General features: G+C 38.1%; 1 protein-coding gene across 8 annotated transcripts in view; it reads right to left on the bottom strand.

Annotated features, from left to right (window-relative positions):
- Positions 1-18,205, bottom strand: part of INPP4B (inositol polyphosphate-4-phosphatase type II B) — a 309,539-nt gene that overhangs the window by 264,737 nt on the left and 26,597 nt on the right. For 5 of the 8 annotated variants that reach the window (XM_061441896.1, XM_061441929.1, XM_061441906.1 and 2 more), the window contains exon 2: positions 2,074-2,125. The exons of 2 other annotated variants lie outside the window; for them this stretch is intronic. In XM_061441896.1, coding sequence (XP_061297880.1) covers positions 2,074-2,125 — 52 coding nt within the window. Of the gene's footprint in view, positions 1-2,073; positions 2,129-18,205 lie in introns of those variants that run through there. One more of the 8 variants, XM_061441936.1, reaches the window with a different exon arrangement.

Raw genomic sequence — 18,205 nt, 5'->3', positions numbered from 1 at the left:
CACCCTTTGAAACAGGGATTTGAGATTCAGGGGAGATAGGTCTCTGTCAAAGGAGCTATCCTTTACAGTACCCAACAAGATGAAGCCTCTGAAAATGACCATTTTACAAATTCCTAGGCTATAAGCTGACTAGGAAGTACTACATCATTTAGTTTGATATATTGTAAGACGCTGCCCTTTAATCACTCAGTGATCTCTGTACTGAGCTTACTAAGCTGTGGCATTTTAAAACTGAGAACCCACTATATCTCATCACACTTGGGTTTCAGTGACTAATCATCCTGTGATCATCTGAATTTGTCCAACTTGAATATCCAAGTTTTTCTCTTATTCTGATCTCCCTAATTAAGGAAAGTACCTGATACAAATCCCCTTTGGAAGCACTTTGACATTAATCAGGTCACTAGTCTTATTGATAAACTAAGATTTGTCACATATCCCGGCTCCATATGTAACTACAGCAAATTTTGAAAACTTCTTTACACAAGGAAACCAGAATGAGATGTAGTTTTATAAAACTGACCTATACATAGAGACAAAAATCACCCACCTATTTAACTGGTTCAGTCAAAACACAGCATTTCAAGGGGAATTCCCATTTATTTACTAGTTGGTTGGTTGATTTGATGGTCCAACTGAGCTTGCCTCATCTTCCATCCATCTGCATCTCATCTACACATTAAAATACATACATACACACCACACACCATATGAACCCAAGCACCAATCCACACTAAACCCTCTAGTATAGTAACATTAATTCTCTGAATTTCCAGAGCCAAAGTGATAGCTATATTTGATTTCAGCAAAATTCTCCTACTCTTCACAGCTGCAAAGTTGCTCAAAATATTCCCTGAAACTGTTTTACAAAATGCCAGAGGCTCCCATGAAAATAGGAGACTTGGAGGAATACAGAGTCGAAGAAAGCAGTTTGAAACTTAGAGCCTTTTACTAAAAATAGTCTCTGCAAGTCATACAGCAGAATGATAACTTCTGAGGGTGTGACAAAGGGGTGACCATAAACTTGCTTTCACCTATGTAGGTGAAGGACTTCTTGGTCCTTCTACCACCCAGGGGAACGCAGCCATATGGAACTCAGGCCACAGAAACATTTACATCACACAGTCTCATTTGTTTGCATGCATACAGAAATCTACCCCATGCTCCTGAACAGGTAGCAAATACTGCTTTAAAAGTATGCTGTATGTGCACATTCATAACTATATTAAAATAAGCCACTATATCCCATTGACAAAAATCTTTCAAACAGAATATGCAATCTGTCAAGCAGTACTATAATTTCCATCCAAATGCTAGACCACAGAGTATAAAAATACCCTAGAAGCCAATTATAAAACACTTATGGTTAACAGGTAAGTATCTCAATCTTCATACTACTCCCTAATTCAATACAATCCAGCGCTATTTTCAGGCAACTACAGAAGCAGTGTTCAGAATATCAGACAGAAAGGGCAAAAAAAAAGAGCAATTCCGCACTCAGTGCTTGCTCCTTCCAGAGGATGAGTGGCCTAGACTCCTAATAAAGCCAATGACAAATGAGGGCACTCAGCAGCTCCTGCAAGACCCCCACTGTGTGCCATGGTCAGACCCTATTTTAATAGGCCCTCCATTTTAAGCACATAATTACTCTTTACAACAAAGGAATTAAAAATAAAAGTACTCTTGATAAACATAGTTACAAAACCACACTAAAAAACTGTAGTAGGGGTCAGAAATTGCATCTTGAACATTAACACATTACCTTATACAGCTGTGAGACTTTGCTTTCATTATTCCAGTGGATTTGGTGGAGTAATTCTAGATTTAGACCTGCATGTGTTATAAGCAGAACCTGGCCATAGATTCAGCTAAGGCATGTTGATATCATGAAAAATACTGAGTGTTGAAGGAAAACAATGGGGTGGGGTTTTCTTCATCTCCACTATTCTAATAATAGTGATTTTTTTTTTCTCCCTGAAAACACAATGCCAAGAGCTATCATGAAAAAAGGATCACTCAAGTTTTCACTAATTAGACTAACACATCAAGAAAAGCAATAGGAAAATGAATTACCTTATTTTTCATTAGAAAAAGCAGATTTCCTTTCAGACGGCACCATCTCTCTCTCAGTTCTACATGCAAAGAAGTAAGAGATTAAGAAAAACAACCTTTTGTCTTCACACATTAAATGCTTCTTAAAGAAGATGCATTAGTTATAAAGGTCAGGAAAAAAAGAATCATTAACAACCAAAAAAAGCCAGCTTCACTCAGCAGCTGCCTATGTACAACATGCTGTTAAATGCCAAGCAACTTCCCAGAAGGTTTCTTCTACTCTGCAGCCAAGAGAATTGGTGACTGCGGCACACACTCAACAATGTTTTCTCTGTTTTCCTCCCTTTTCCTCACATTGGAGCAGAAACAGCCACTTGGGCATGGAACAGCTTGTTCTTCAATTATTTCAAGAGATGAAATATAATCCTTGTTAAGACACAAAAACATTTACTATCCCACTTAGATTACAACACACTAATCTAAATTTATAATTGTTAGAAAATAAGAACTAAGCAAATGAAACCTAAATACTCACAGTCATTTTGTTATTGCTCTTACTACACTTTTAAAAAGTGCTTAACCAATGGGAACAACAACATATTTGTGTTTATACACATGCAGGCACTTAAACTTTTAAAAACAGGGAATGCTTCAGAACTTTAGGGTTGGTGAGTGGGTCCAAAAGGGTTCAAAAGTTACTCTTCCTGAACTTTCCACTTTTAAAATTGCATAATTTTTCTTCTTAAAAAAGCACTTGTGTATACATCTCTAGGTACAGACAGATACATATATATACCTGCTATACAGATGTGAGCACTTCAGACAAACCCGATGCCACTTCTTCACATACGAGGGAAAGGCCTTACGTAAGATATATTCCTTTTTCTTTCTGAGAGGGCATGTGAAACCCCACATGTCCACACAGCAGCCAATCTTGAACTGCTAGGGAGCAGGAAGAACAGCTGTGCCCTAAGATCATGTTATTCCACAGCTACCTCTGTGGAACTCTTGTACTTACCTCAAAGCTGGCGATTGCTAGAGACATAACATGGACCAGGGGGGATGGAGGGCCTATATTGTTACAATAAATAAATAAGATTCTTTTTCCTTCCTCTTGATAATTTCAATAGGCAACATTTAAAAAAATCAGAATAGCTTTTCCCCCACAGGAGAGTGGAAGGTTTACGCTCCCAGGCACAGGACATAAAATAACTGGTTTCACTTATAACCAGGGTTGGTTTTTAGAAAAAGAATTGAACTTCCTAGGTATTTGCAGATGTATTAGAGTACAAGAACAACACAGAAAATAATACAGATGCATATCCACCAACTAAAAATCTAAACACAGTTATCAGAGGCAAGGATGCTGCTTTAGAGTAGAAGTACAGGACCCTGCTAAGACTAAATTCTATCCTCCAGAACCCTGTAGGGACCAAAAGGAAGGAATGTTACATTCACACTGCTGCTTTTTCTAATAAAAGTCATTTTTATATAGGACTGTGAAAGTCACTACCTCGTAAGTGTGAAAAATAAGCAAGTCCAAAGATTAGTCAGACTAACGATGATCAGTGGATAGTATACCAGCGGATAGCATATACAGTGACCAAAACACCTCAAGAGAAGTGACCCTTCTCTCAAGGAGTCATAATCTGATTGCTGAAAGCCAGAAGGATTTACAGGGCAAAAGGAACATCCTACACATGCATAGTATTTTTAAACACTTTCCTAGATTCTATCACCACTGACCATGGCACAGAGAGCCCATGATAGTGGGTTAGATGAATGTTTGGTCTGTCTCTGGTCAACCTAAGGTTTTTAGTGGCAATATCAGTATTCACGAGGGAAGAAAACTTAAAAACATCCTCATAAACACCATACATTCACTGGACATGCTGCCTACAACAAGAACATGGGGAGAGAATCCTCTTGAGGAACCTCAAAGCAGCCAAAAAGAAAAGCTCACTAGTATTATCTCCAAGAAATTTGCTGTATCCTCCACAGGAAACTGTCTACTTGCCATTAGAAAATAAATATTCTGAAAATGTGGCACAAAATTTTCTCATCCACTCATCATAATTGAGGCTGTGTTCGTTTGGGTTTGTTTGGTTTTTTTTTTCCCCAAAATAAGCATAAGCATAATACAATGAAGATCAACTGGGACAAGTGAAAATAAAACATTTGCTGTGGCTGAAATTATTGCATTAGAGCTGATTTTACAGCTAAACAGGAGCTATTTCTTAACAGCTACCGAGGGAACAGACATTTATTCAAGCTTACTGGAAATTGAAAGACATTTAAAACATGATCATAAAAGCCTGAAGAAACCTGCAAAAGAGGTAGGAAGTGAGCCATGGAAAATCTATAATGATAAAAGAACAGGTTTTGAGTATGGGAGGGGCAGCTCCTGAGGAACTGAAAATAGGGTGACTAATGACTAGTGATAAGCTATCACAAGTAGTAAAAATCAATCTTTCTTAACAGGAAAAAATAATTAAAATAATAATAATAATGTAAGAACCAAGTACTGTTTCTCAGAGACATGACAAAGGAAGCTTGAAAACTTAAGCAAACTAAAGAGCTAGCTTTAAACTTCTTTATTTAGAAGGTATTTAGCACCACTCAAGCATCAGTAATGAAGAAAACTGAAAACTCCAAGGTGCATGTGATTAGTGAAACTGCAAGCTGACAACTGCAACACAGGTAGTTTTCAGTGCAAGTCATTTTACCTATTAATTTTTCATCCCCGACCACCCTGCAAATCTTCAGTTTTCCTTCCTTGTCAAAAGAAACTGATGGTTGCCTGGCCAGCAAAGCCAGATCTTTAGCACTGAATCTCATGGCGCTGCCAGGGAAGAGAATGAAGATGAGTAAGAACGGAGGAAGACAATGATGATGCTATTTAGTTTGTTGAAGCTGAGGAAAACCTAAGCCACAGATATGAGGGTCAACTGAAATATCAAAAACAAAACAAAAAGCAAGAGATGGCGTTTTTTGTTGTGTTTTCCACTCCTGTGTCCTCCAAACACCATACTATCTTTCACAGTATGGGAGTAGTGCAAGTAATAGGGAAAAACCGCAAGGTTATATGGGTGACAACATCTCCCACATACATTTTAAGAAACAAAAATGTATGTTTTGCTTTCCATTGTCTCTATAACCTCATGCAGAAGCTATAATTTTACCCTGCATTTCCACAGTTTATCAATACTGCTAAAAATACATTCTGGCTATAGGCATATAAATAACTAGGAAGCTCAAACAGGTATTCAAGGGGCAGGGGTAGAAGGCAAGATTGCCTTGTACTTCCATCTCCTTCACCGGAACAATAACTGTAAAAAAATATGAAGTATTAACTATAAAAGTTCACTATATACTCTAGTATTCATGTTTGTTATACTGATGCTGATTAGGACACCAAGTGCTTCCTATTGGTTTATGGTATATCCTAACAGTTTTCAATTCTGGAACACTTTCTTCTGTACTTTCAGGAAATGAGGTCTTGTTCCTCACCCCCCAATCAAAAATAAAACAAGAAAAAAGAAAAAAGAAAAAAAAAAAACCACAACCACAAAACCAACAGTTTTCGGTTATTAGAACTACATCTACTGAACCTAGTGAAAAAATTATACTGGACATATACATGAGAGATCTTTTCTTCTCTCATAGCTCCTCCTTGGTTTGTCTGAAATTAATTTAATATTAGGTTCTATAGCTGTAATTTTGACCAGTGGAAGGCTGGAAACATATGTTTATGTCCAAATTACAGTTAACAGCACCATGCTGCAAGGAAGGCAAAATAAGGCCAGAAGTGTATTTCTAAATAGATCTGCCTTTTAAGCCACAAAATATTCTATGCTCTTATTCAATCCTCTTCATTGTTTTTTGGGGTTTTTTTTTTCAGATGGTTAATACTCTTACACACTTTAAAAAGGCATCTAATGCACAGCACACGGGCTTCAGAATCCAGTTTCGGTCTCTAAATCAGAAGCCTTTGTTCTTTAGAGGACAGCACTGACACCATCTGATGGAGAACTACAACTCTTAATTCCTGATCAAGTTCCTCAGTTGTTGAGCTAAAGGATGTTACATCTTTTGCACTGTATCTTTCTATTTGCCCTTTCATTCCTACTTTCCCCCTTTATATTTACTTCCTTTGTTCAAGTTTATTCCTCAATAAATGACTGCTGCTGTCTCCTTTAATTTCTAATGGCCAAACCACAGCCAATTCCAACAGCACTACAATGGCAAAAGCAGACCAAACTCAACTATTAATAGAGCCAAGCCATAAATATGACATCCAGAAGATAAGTCTCCAAGTCTTTTTTCTGTTTTTTTCCTCCTACAAAGGTTCTACAATTCTATGGAGAACTGCCATAAAGCTAAAGCTCTTTTCCCTTTCATTATCAAATACCTTTGCAAGCCAGAAACAGAATAGCTGCAAGCATTCCTAGCACATATCTAAGCAGTAGAAGGTTGCAGCTTCCTTTTCCATTCATTCCCATACATACATGTTCTGTTTTGTTTTCCCTTCAGCATCAGCAGCAACACTTCATTTTTTAAGCCCATCTTCATGCCTTTGGCTCCATTTCATAATCTTGTTGAAATTACAACCTTATAACAACATGGTCATCACAGAACCAGGCCAGCAATTTACAACATACAAGGGTGCTGCTGTGCCAAAAATGAGCTACTGACTCCAACAGAGGTTCCATGCAGGTACAGATGGCTATGTTTGGTGAATTGATGGACTACAACTATGAAAATATGAGTCACATAGCACTTACAAAAAGTCTATTTATCATACACTGTAATCTAATACTACAAACATCCAGCATTGAAGATCAAATCCATCAGGGGCAGGGGAAGCTGCTGGCTTGGCCACATGATATACAAAACCCAGCCACCATGACCCTTGCAAAAGGCTTACAAGGGCATACAGAGATTTGGGGACTGGCAACGCATACATTCCTGCTAGCCTTTGCAGGCTCAGTGGAATTAATTGTTGGTTTTGGTTTACAGCCACAGACTATATTTTTAACAACAAAGCACACTGTTTGCAATAGACCTACTTGTTTTTAAAAACAGCAGACCTAAATTTGGCAAGGTAAATAATTTTTGTGATCTCCAGCTGTGCACTGTTTTGTTATCCCCTGGTCCCCTCTCAGGCAGATATCTTTCACACCTCTCACATAGCTTATTGGTAGCCTTCTTGTTTTAGAGAAGGCAGTTCTAGAAATCCAACTGCAACCTACTTAGTTACTGGTTTGCGAACTAATCAGTTTCAGTCCATTGTGTAAGCCACTTATAAATCTACACTAAACAGCATTTTCAGGTGTAGCTGTACAGATACTTTAGATTGGTTCTATCTTTTTGAATAGCATGAAGGAAGTCAGACACTATGAGCCTGGTCCCAGGTGGAAAAGTCATTGAAAAACATCAGCAAGCATACAAAGCCTATGCTATCAAAGAAATGAAGGTTACTGGCTAAACTCTAATTATGCTTAAATGGAGTAATTACTGTAATGCATGAACTTATGTAATTTACATAGAATTGCAAAACACAGAAGACCAGAGGACAGGTTATAAGCTGCTATTTAAGGAAGCTTTTGTTTTCCAGCAAAGGGAAAAACAGAACCAGGTGAACAGAACATTATGGTTTTCTGGAGAGCTCATGAAAAGGAATAAAGAAACACCAGGAAGTGATGTGCATATTGATTTTGGTATTTCCCTCCCTCCCCCCCAAGATGTTCTATCGATTGCACGTATCTATCTGTAAAGTGGTAATGGTCTAGAAATTCCTTTAATCACACCTGGGCATCACTTGCTTTGCAGATGAACCATAACATGCAAATCATGTGGGACAGCAAGAGTGGTACACAGCAATTAAAACCCCTGAGACAGCATGCTTTGGTACATATACGCCTGTCTCAGACTTTAAATGTGAGGCAGCTTGGCCAGCAGAGATCCACAGTGCTAATAATCAAGGTGCCTGTTCCCTGGAAATTTGCCAGAGAAGCTAAACTAATCTGACAATGTCTGAATATTATTCAAACCTAAAAGGCCTAAGAGACTGTGGGATTCAAACTTGCATTTAACTTAGAAGCTTAATGACTATCCAAAGGTGATCACAGCCAGAGCTGACACAACAATAAAATTAAAAGGTAAAAAACTGACGGGAGTGTCTGTGTTCAGCTGTAGCACTGGGTCTCCTTGAAGGAGCAGCAAGACCGTTTAGCTCAATAATCTACTTCCGTTTTGTAATAAAGCTGTCAGTTGGGGAAACTACTTAGTTACATAGTACCTTTGAATGTTTCTGCTAGCTAATCGCTTTCCTAGCATGATCTCCAATAGGAAAGATATTATCTTCAGCTATTTAACACTGGTGGTTGAAGAGACTGGCATTATTTAATACTTGTGGTTAGAGAGAGTCATGCTGCATCTAAAGTCTCTCTCAATATTTCTCCCCACACAATCACCACAACCATAATTCAGGTGGAAACCAGACCAGTCAATTACTTTGCAAGCGGCCAGGAGAGAAAGAGGTGGAGGAATCTATGTCCTTGGAAGCAATAATTTCAGAACAGATGAAGTTCTGACAGCTCACGGACCACAAAATTTATTAAATCTGTTAGATGTCCGCTGTCCCCTCATATTTGCCATTATCCTTTTGATGATCACTTTCTCTGGATGTGGAACAATTATAACTATTTGATTCACATGACACAGAAGAGTTGAGATATATTGTAACTATTAAGTACCAGCCATATAGTTGCCTATTTTTGATTATCACAATGAGAAATATGTATATTTTTGATCACTTGAAGATATGTTAGACCACCTCTTACCCTATACATAAATGTTAGAAGTCAATCGAAACTGTCAGCGTGTTCAAGTAATATTAAATTACAGGGAAGTTTTACCAAGTAAAACCTGTACAAAATTGACTTCAACACATGAGACCAGCATGAAAAAAGCTATACACTGAAGCAATCTGCAGCCCCTGCACCCTGCAGGACAGCTACTAAGATATATTTTATTAGTTTCTGATACCACCATACAGCAGCTGTGCAAAGTACTAAATGTGGGAGTTTCACTAGTGCCAATGCAAAACGGAGTAAAGACATTCATGGCTGCATACCCTACCCTGAAACACCTTCAACACTATATTTCAGGTTCCAAGTTTTCTTAAGTGCAGTTCAAAATTAAAGAACTTAGCACATAATACTTTGCAGCTTTCATTAGTGCTGCATTTGAGGCTAGGTATTTTGGTAAAGTGTTAAAACACAAGCTTTCTAATGATGCAATCTCCTAAACCTCCTAAACAAAGCCAACAAAATCAGCTGCCTGATTTCAGCAATTTCAAAAAGAAAAACACTAGAACTCATGTCTGCAAGTCCTCAGAGACCCTGCCAAATACATTCTGAATTCCGCTTCTCTTCCTTTGAAAAGGTACAATATTTTTAGTTCACATCATTTTGCATTAAGAGCTTCTTTAATCTTCGGAACACACACAGTGCAGGAAACAGCCTTCAAAAGAAAAGCTGCAAAATTAGTCCACAGTTTTGTTTTCAATAATGGTATTCTTTTTAAGCAAAAAGGTATTGCTAATTCCACATATTGTCTCTTTGTTTCACCCATAATTATTAGGCCATAAAATATAAATGGGATGCATTATGCCCCCCACACACACCTAAAATTCTCCATTCTACCACTGATCCCTGCACATTCAAACAAAACACTAGGTTTTATTCCCTCAATCCAAGACAGAAGAATACAATGCAGTGTCAGCAAAAAGAATATATGACAGGAGTTCCAAATATGCAGATATATCCATATATCCAAATGAAAAGTTTGAAAATCTAAATCGTATCTCAGTTTTACCTTTAAAATCAGTAACAGGTGATCAGCTGATTAGGTAAGAAAACTGTCCTGGCTTACATAAATTTGGAGACTGTATTCCAAAAAAGGTTTCAGGGGATCTGCAGAAATCAATCTTCATACAGGGGGATAAAAGAGCAGGGAAACATTTGTCTTTAACCACAACCTTCCTTTTAGTAATTTTTTCCTCTCACTGAGGGAAGATAGGCAAGATCTATATACCAACTATCACTAAATGCTAAATTATCTACATAAGATATCTATTTGCAATACAAAGTTGTTTCTTTCTATAGGAAGTTACAGATGCCTATCAGCAGACATGCAGTCAACTGAGCTGATGGGAAAAAAAAACAGTTTATTTCTATCTTTCTGATCTGTTCATTTCTATCTTCTGGCTATCTATCTCCTACTAGCTACACTAAAGCTAGGCCGATCATATATTGTTTGTCATTTTACCTTATACTTTGTTAGGCTGACAGCACTGTTGTAATCTACTTGAAAAGATCATAATTTTAACCTAGTTCAAATGTTGCTTCCCACCATTTATCAACCACTATAGTCTTCCAAAAGAAAAATTAGAATTAAAAGAACGACAGGCCTGCAATATTCAGCAAGTTAGTAAGACATGTCACTTCCTAGAACCTAGCTTTCCTAGTTTGCATAAAAGAACAGTAACAAAGAAAAACTATTTTGAATGTGTGTAGAGGGCAGGCAGTAGAAACCTTAAATAGTTATCTGTTTTTCTCAGTAGTACCAGTGGTCATATCAGTCCTATTTTATGCTGAAACACACACATACCATATTTTAACAACTTTTATGGCTTTATCCTCAGACTCACCACCCTAACCTCACAGTGCCCTAAAAAACAACATGGGAGCTCCAGCCAAGAAGACTCTCTCTAACCAGAGCCAGCTGTCTCCCAAGGGAGGTATGACTTTGCAATGGCATCATACAGCACTACATGAACTAAACCAACCAGCACCCTTCTATCAGTATCACTACTGTCTGCAAGGCCCTTTTAAAGTCTTAAAACTACCATGACTTTAAAAGTAAAGTATCTACTCAAAGGAAAAAAAGAAAAAAAAATAAAGCTGTGAGAGGTGAACTACTGATTTGGAGGCAAATGATGAAAACGTAAATGCTGGTTTGGCTGGAAGGTATTCCCTTCAGCTGAAAAAAAAAGCAAGCAACTACACAGAACAGCTTTGTCTTCCCTTCCTCTGACAGACTTCACAGTCAAGCACATTCCTAAATGATTCATGCAGTTCCCCAGAGCTCAGATGTGACCTTTCTGAAAAAAAAAAAAAAAAAAAAAAGAAATATATATATATATATATTCTTGCATTTTGCTTCCCCCAAGAAGGATAATACAAACACTTAACTGCAAACAGGTATAACCTGGCACACCTACTGAATGATATAGTTCTAGCAATGGATACTGATCCAACCAAAAACCAGCTCTGTGAAAATAAAGTAATTTTTCAGTTGCATGAGCTGCCCCATGTGGTTCGTGGCCAAACAGCCTGTACCACGCAAGGCAGAGAACTGAACAAGAATCAGGCTGTTGCTTTCACCAGCACGGCCACCTTACCATGACTTAAAGACTTCAAACTGCAACTTCCCTCAGGTTCTGCTTGAGCAGCCTCTGGCCTGACACAGGCTCCTGGGGAAAGGTCACCCTTCTTCTTCATGGCAGCACCAGTGCTGATGCAGCCAAGCACATCACCTTAAGGAACTTACTTTGATCAATACCAACCTCATCAAGCTGTTCCCTGATCAAACTGGCTACCTGGCTGCAAAAATGCCAGCGCCAGCCCAAAACAGAGGACAAGAGTTTGCAGCCACAGGTAATCTTTCTGCAGATGACCACAGATGTGTCATCTTAGTATGACAGTATAGCTGCAGCCTTAGGACAAAATTCATGTATAAAGCACTTCAGACAGTCCTTGCTCATCAAGCTTCCTGGCAAATCCAAATTAATCCGTGAGCTTTTCTCAAATCTCCTACTACACTTTTAAGCACCACTGTCTTAAATTCTTGTCTCCCACATGTGCCCAGGTGACTGCTGCCCTGCCACACTGCCTGCCTTCCACTGATGAACAGGATAACCACACTAGCTACAACTTTTCCTTGGGCCAGCCAGAAACATGGATTTATCAAACTTACCCACTTCAAAACCAGCACTAGAAAACAAACACCAGAAGATTAAGTCAGTCTTCCAAAAGCTTATTCAAAGGCAACTGCATCATTAATGCTTCAAAGACATCAGCTACACACAAATTACTCTGTCAGTGAGTTCAGACACTATGATGACACTGTGGTTTCAGAGCAGGTGGTCTCCAGCTAAATAACAGTATTTCAGTGACTAGTTACAAATTTATTTACACAGCAGATTCCTTTCTCTAGGCTCCAAGAATGTAAACACCCAAACCTTTTGTAACCTGCCGTTTAAATGAAACAAAACCCCAAAATAAACCTTAGTATAACTCTATTCACACAATAGTAGGCAAACTAGTCTGGAGGAGGTAGCGTGCGGCAACCACTGATCCCATAAAGGGATGAGGGGAGGACACACCAACCCATTTCAAAAAAATACTGCATAATATTAAAAAAGGCAGCATGCTCCATTCTGCAAGAGACAGTATCCGAGTGGCAATAACTGGAACTTTTGCCTCTAGAAGACTTATTTCCTCTCTCTTCCAATATCTATAAAGGATGCAAAAGACAGAGGCAAACAAAGTACAACATAACTGTGACACAAATTTTACTGGTCATTTTTACTGTAACAGCCAAATTACCGCACTGAGACAGCAGCTTGTAGTCTAAGATACAAGATTTTCTTCATTTTTTTGATCTTAAAAAGCTTACAAAACTGTTTGGGGACTATATTCCTTAACCTTTTTTTCTTTGCATCATATCCTAGTACCAAACGACTTCAACAGTCTTACCACCTATGCTGACAAAAAGGTTACCACATTGCTGAGAAAACACAGTGATGAGATTTTCTCTCTACTACTCCCCATTCCCCAAACATATGATATCTGGGGTTTATCTGAGCTATAAACGTTAAAGAGATTTTAACAGCATATTTGAGAGATTTGGGGTTCATTTGAGCTCTAAAAAGATTTTCCTAGAAAACTAAGTCAAGTCAGCCACATAGTAAAATACAACCCTGTATTTCTAATTTTAAGTACTTGGAACAAAATTCTTCCACTACATTTCAGACAGCTCTGGAATTCACCACTTTTTATTTTGGCATTAACAGGAAGGAACCCCTCCCTCTTTTCTTAATAGTATTAATTCTGCATTGGCTGTCTTTTCCCCACACAGTGTTCAAGAAAATAACAGAAGTGGTTTTCCTTACAGAAACTCTTTAACACACCTGTGAAGGTACAGCAGAGGCTTCACTTTCACTCTCACAGTTTCAGGAGAGACCATGAGCTCTCCTGCCCCTGCACTTTTCAAGGGAAAAAGATTACTGGGCTTCCCTCAAACTGACAAAAGGGAAGAGTGGAAAAGCAAGGGAGTTAATATTTTATGATGTCAATTAATTTGGATAATTAGAAGTCAAGCAAAACACCAGGGAGAGGAGGGGAGAATCTTTATATGAAGTACATTCCCTACTTAAATATACTGCTCCTGAATGTTCACAAATATCTGATTACCTACAATTTTAATTAAAAAGCCACTACCACTGTTAAGAATGTAATTGCTGAACAAATAAATCTAGGAAATTGTGACTTAGAGCTATTCTATTAAGAAAGAGCAATAAATTGCTTTAACTGTGTCCCATTAATAATGAGTCAGTTTCTATATGCAATGGAAGTCTCAGTTCAGCAGAAGCTATTATGTTATCTGGGGAAGGGAATATTCAGCAAGAGATGCAAAACAAAATTACAGGGGGAAGAAATGCAACAAAACTCGTGGAACATGAAAACCACTAAAGGACATAACTGCTTTATACTGACCCGGAAGCTACAGCAATAACAAGTCAAGATCAATGACATATCCTCAATTAGCAGATAGGAATAAAGTTTATATATTTTTAAATAAAGAATAAGACACCCCAAAAAGACTTACAAGCTTCACAGGTTTTTTTTTAACCAAGTAGATGATGGTATCTCCCTAAATTCACCCAAAGTGAAAAAAGAATAGAAGAAAGAGCAAAGTGATACTTTAGAACTGCAACTTGAATCCAAGGCCAAAGGATGACACAGAAGACAATAAAGCTCTCCTCACATACCCATTTCAGTTTAGATTAGGACCTGTGTATTTGCAAGCACAAATTGCAAATGGCTTCTTCCTTGACTTATTCCATGGTGACCATATGACTGCTGATTTTTTGATTGCATAATTCTATGCTATTACAACCTGTGACACAGACACCATGTGTGGAAATTCAAAATCTACTAATGCCTTCCCATGCAGACAGGCAATTTGGGAACTTTAACACTTAAGTTAAAATTCCTATTCTTGAATATCCATCATTACACTACCTAATTTCACTAATACGCAACTTTTCACTAGCTGGAAAGACAGAGTAAAAAAAAAAATCCTAGAAAATAAATCTTATTTCACAAGTTATTAATTGGGCAATAGAGGCATATATATAACTGTATTTCTGTGTACAATTATCTACTCTATAATAAATGACACCCTACTCTTTTCAGCTACAAGGGATAGTGGGCAAATATTCTTTTTAACAACCTTAGTTTGAAGAAGCTGGAACTGACAAGTAGCCCAGCTATATCAAATCCACCAAAGTTACATGGTTTTCAGATTAAACACCACATGCAATGATAAAAAGTTGACACCAGTAAAGAAAGGCTGTCACAGTTACATACAAAATACAAAATTCAGGAGTTGGTTTCCTAAGATACACTCCTTCAGTAGAGAATTATTTGGGTAAAGAACCTATGACTTCTGTATTAAGAGACAATTATTACAAAACAGGTACACCTGAATTAAGTGCATGGGTTTGTATTAAACATGAAACATAACTATGTTTTTTTACCAGAGGCAGTCAAGGTCTGAGTGTTTCTGTGATAAAAAATGAAGGTGCACAGTAGTACAAGGCAAGCTCCTTGGCACAGAAACTGAGCTTGCTTCAGTGAATGGCTGTTAACAGCCTCTTTTCCATCCCTAGTAAAATCACACCTGATTGCCCAGCCTGGAAAAGCTGCCTAACATCTAACTGAAGGATTTTCACCTACATTTTAATCAGATTTATACACTTTGAAGGATTCTCAGGTTCTAAAAGATCCTCTGAGCAAGAATAAACAGGGAAAACAGCCCGAAGCAGAGAAACAGAACTTAGGAGACCAACAAACCCAAGGCACAAAAAAAAAAAAAAAACACAACACAACCACCCTAAAAAGGCTAAAAAAAGAAAGAACATCCTTCTGGGGTTCAGCTTGCAAAGCTCTGCTTTGGTGGTTATACACAGGCTGTTCCTTGGTTACACTTGCATTATTTGCTTTCCTGTCATCTTGTCACAGAGGCAAAGCAGAATACCTAGAGCTTGGCCAGGGCTCTGAGTAAGTTCCTCTCATCAATATGGGTACTAGTGAGCTTTTGACACAGGTTTGCAGCACGCAGTGACGCAGCAGTAAAGTTTCACAGCCTGTGGAGAAGGCTTCACACAGTAAGCACAGTCTGAGGAAGATGCCTTCCAAGTGAAAATCCCAGATAGCACTGGAGCAGTTACCAATGTGTACTAGTGACACACGGCCAGAACATCACAGGTGCTTGAGAAAAAAATACACCCATACAAACAGAGTGACTACATAACGGTACAATTAACTCAGCCAAAAATAAATTTTAATAGCACCCTAATGAACTACCTTCCTCCTCCTCCTTACTGCAACACTCCTTTACAGTTCCATTTCAGCACTGCAGACTTGCAGTTATTTTGATCTTAACCTTATCTGCATGCATTAAGAGATATGAATCTCTTAAGATATACATATTTCAGAATGAATGCTCCCTTTTGCATGAAATAATCAGGAATATTAGATAACTTACAACACGTTTCTCTAGAATGTGAGGCAAAAGCATTTTTCTTAGAAAGGCAGTTCAAGGACATGCTTCTATAAGTCTACTTCAAGACCACAGACTCTGTGGAAAGAGCCAACGGAGAGTAACAACTGGACTACAATACCACAAAAAGAAGGAACATTTGGGGACAGAGAAAGAAAGTACCAAATATATGCTAATGATTTTAAAGGTGATAAGAGAAGCATCAGGGTTGATTTTAGAGCTGAAATAATGAGCATGTCTAGCCTGGGAAGAGTAGAGTTGGCAGGAACAGGAAGAAGGATATGCGAAGGACTGCAGAAAGAGCATCCTGTGCAGAAGCTACTGGCTGATCTAGAAGGGTAATAGAGAGGTAAAGAAGGGAACATGTTCAAATCTCAGGGTTCAGGCCTGCAAGGAGTCAGTTTTATGATCCTACCACAGCTTCTTCCAGCTCTTGAACAAACCCAGGAAAGGTGGCTGCTCTGTGAATCAGCAGCTCTTCTTGCAGCTGGTGGGGAGGAATACGTTCTGCAATTGAACATAACAGCCTTAAAACTGTTATTTCAAATAGAATATCAATGGCTTTAGGACTTTTTTCCTCTTGTTCTTGAATTTTCAGACATTAGTCTAAACTATTTTGTTCACCTTGCTTCAAGGCAGAAAAGCAACTTGCACGGGAGTTAGACAAAGAGGTTTAAGAAACTTCAATTCTGCTGGTAAATAGCTGTTTGCCTTATCCTGAGAACATCTTAAAAACTGCAGACTGCAAGTACACACACACATGCACGCACACAAACAGTATTTTACAAAAGCGTTCCAGTTAACTTACCCAGCATAGGCTGTTGTAGTCCCAGCATACACACCAATTCACCTTACAAGTCAGGCAAAAAAAAAAAAAAAAACAACGTATCCATAAATGACTTGAAAACTGATTTCTTCCTTAATTTCCTCAAGGCATTCAGACAATTAGGAGTATGTTAGTTGGAGGACAAGCACAGTGCCAAGATTCTCTGGTTCCTTCTCAGACTTAACTGTCTCCTTCCCTTCCCTGCAAACAGATTTTTAAAATAAAATTTAAAAAGAAAAAAGGAAGACTGAAATTTTGCATTTTGTTTGGAATGCCACTAAATTGGCATTTTCTTTGTACATTCTAGGTAAATATGACCAAAGTTTTAACTTCTGCTCATCATTTCTATTTGATTTTAAAATGTTATTCCTCCCCAGTCCAAGCAAGTCCAAACTGACCCAGAAGACTCCTTTATTAAGCCATTTACCGTTTATTTTCTTCCCCCAAAAAAATGTTTGCTAAATTTAATTAGTCTATGGATATGTCAAATAGCTTCTCCTGCTCTACCAAAATACAAAGATTCAACTTTTCTTCTGCTCAAGGAAAATAGTATAACATTAACCTAAAATTTCTGCTTAGGGAGATGCATAAGCAACTCCCTTGCCATTAGCACAAGTGTCAAGACCAGTCACATCAGACTATTTCTGCAGGTGAATGGAAGAGGTGTGAAGGCTAGAGGAGTAGCAGGTGAAGGAGGGGTATTGTTATTATTGCCTGGGTATTTTTGGTGCTGCTGCTTTTGAAATGTGCAAGAATGAAAGACTGTTCCTATGATTACTTTTCAAGCACAAAAAATTACCAAGGGTCAGAAACTTGTCAGATATAACATCATCTGTTTTAAAGGCCTGAGGTCCTATAAAACATTTCTCTTGACGTGGAAATGAAAGGCTTAGGGCAACTCTTTTTGTAAGTGTCACAGTGGCATTTCAACTTAATTGGATTTAATCCTCAGAAGAAACTGTAACAAAAAGTTACTCCTTGTAAAGCTTGTATAGATAATACAAAGAGACAAACTGATTACAACCAGTCACTTACTGGTTACCTACTTACAGACACCAGTCAGGCAGTGGAACCCAAAAAGCACACACTGGACACAGGATTAGTCCAACCACATTAAAAAACAAACCAAAAGAGACCTCTGAGTTACCTACTATTACATACAGCATCAGATTAAAATCCTTTTCATAATATGTATTATTGAGCTCAAACCTAAAAGCAGCTAGATAGCTTTGTCTCAATATCCCCAAAGGAATGTCGTTCCAGCACCTGACTGGTTGAACGGCAAGAACCTTCAGTAATTTTCAGCCTACATATCTTAATGTCCAAATTATCCACATTATTATGCCAACACTGACCTTTAAGTTACATTTATATTCTCTTCTTTCCCTTACAGAAGTGTCAAAGCAAACC

The sequence above is a fragment of the Pezoporus flaviventris genome, unplaced genomic scaffold (assembly GCF_033815535.1).
Source record: "Pezoporus flaviventris isolate CSIRO_AGI_PZ_B2104156 unplaced genomic scaffold, CSIRO_AGI_Pfla_v1 ptg000002l, whole genome shotgun sequence".
In the NCBI taxonomy this organism is placed as follows: domain Eukaryota; kingdom Metazoa; phylum Chordata; class Aves; order Psittaciformes; family Psittacidae; genus Pezoporus; species Pezoporus flaviventris.
The sequence above is the reverse complement of the archived record's forward strand: the minus strand, read 5'-3'. Positions and strand labels throughout refer to the sequence as shown.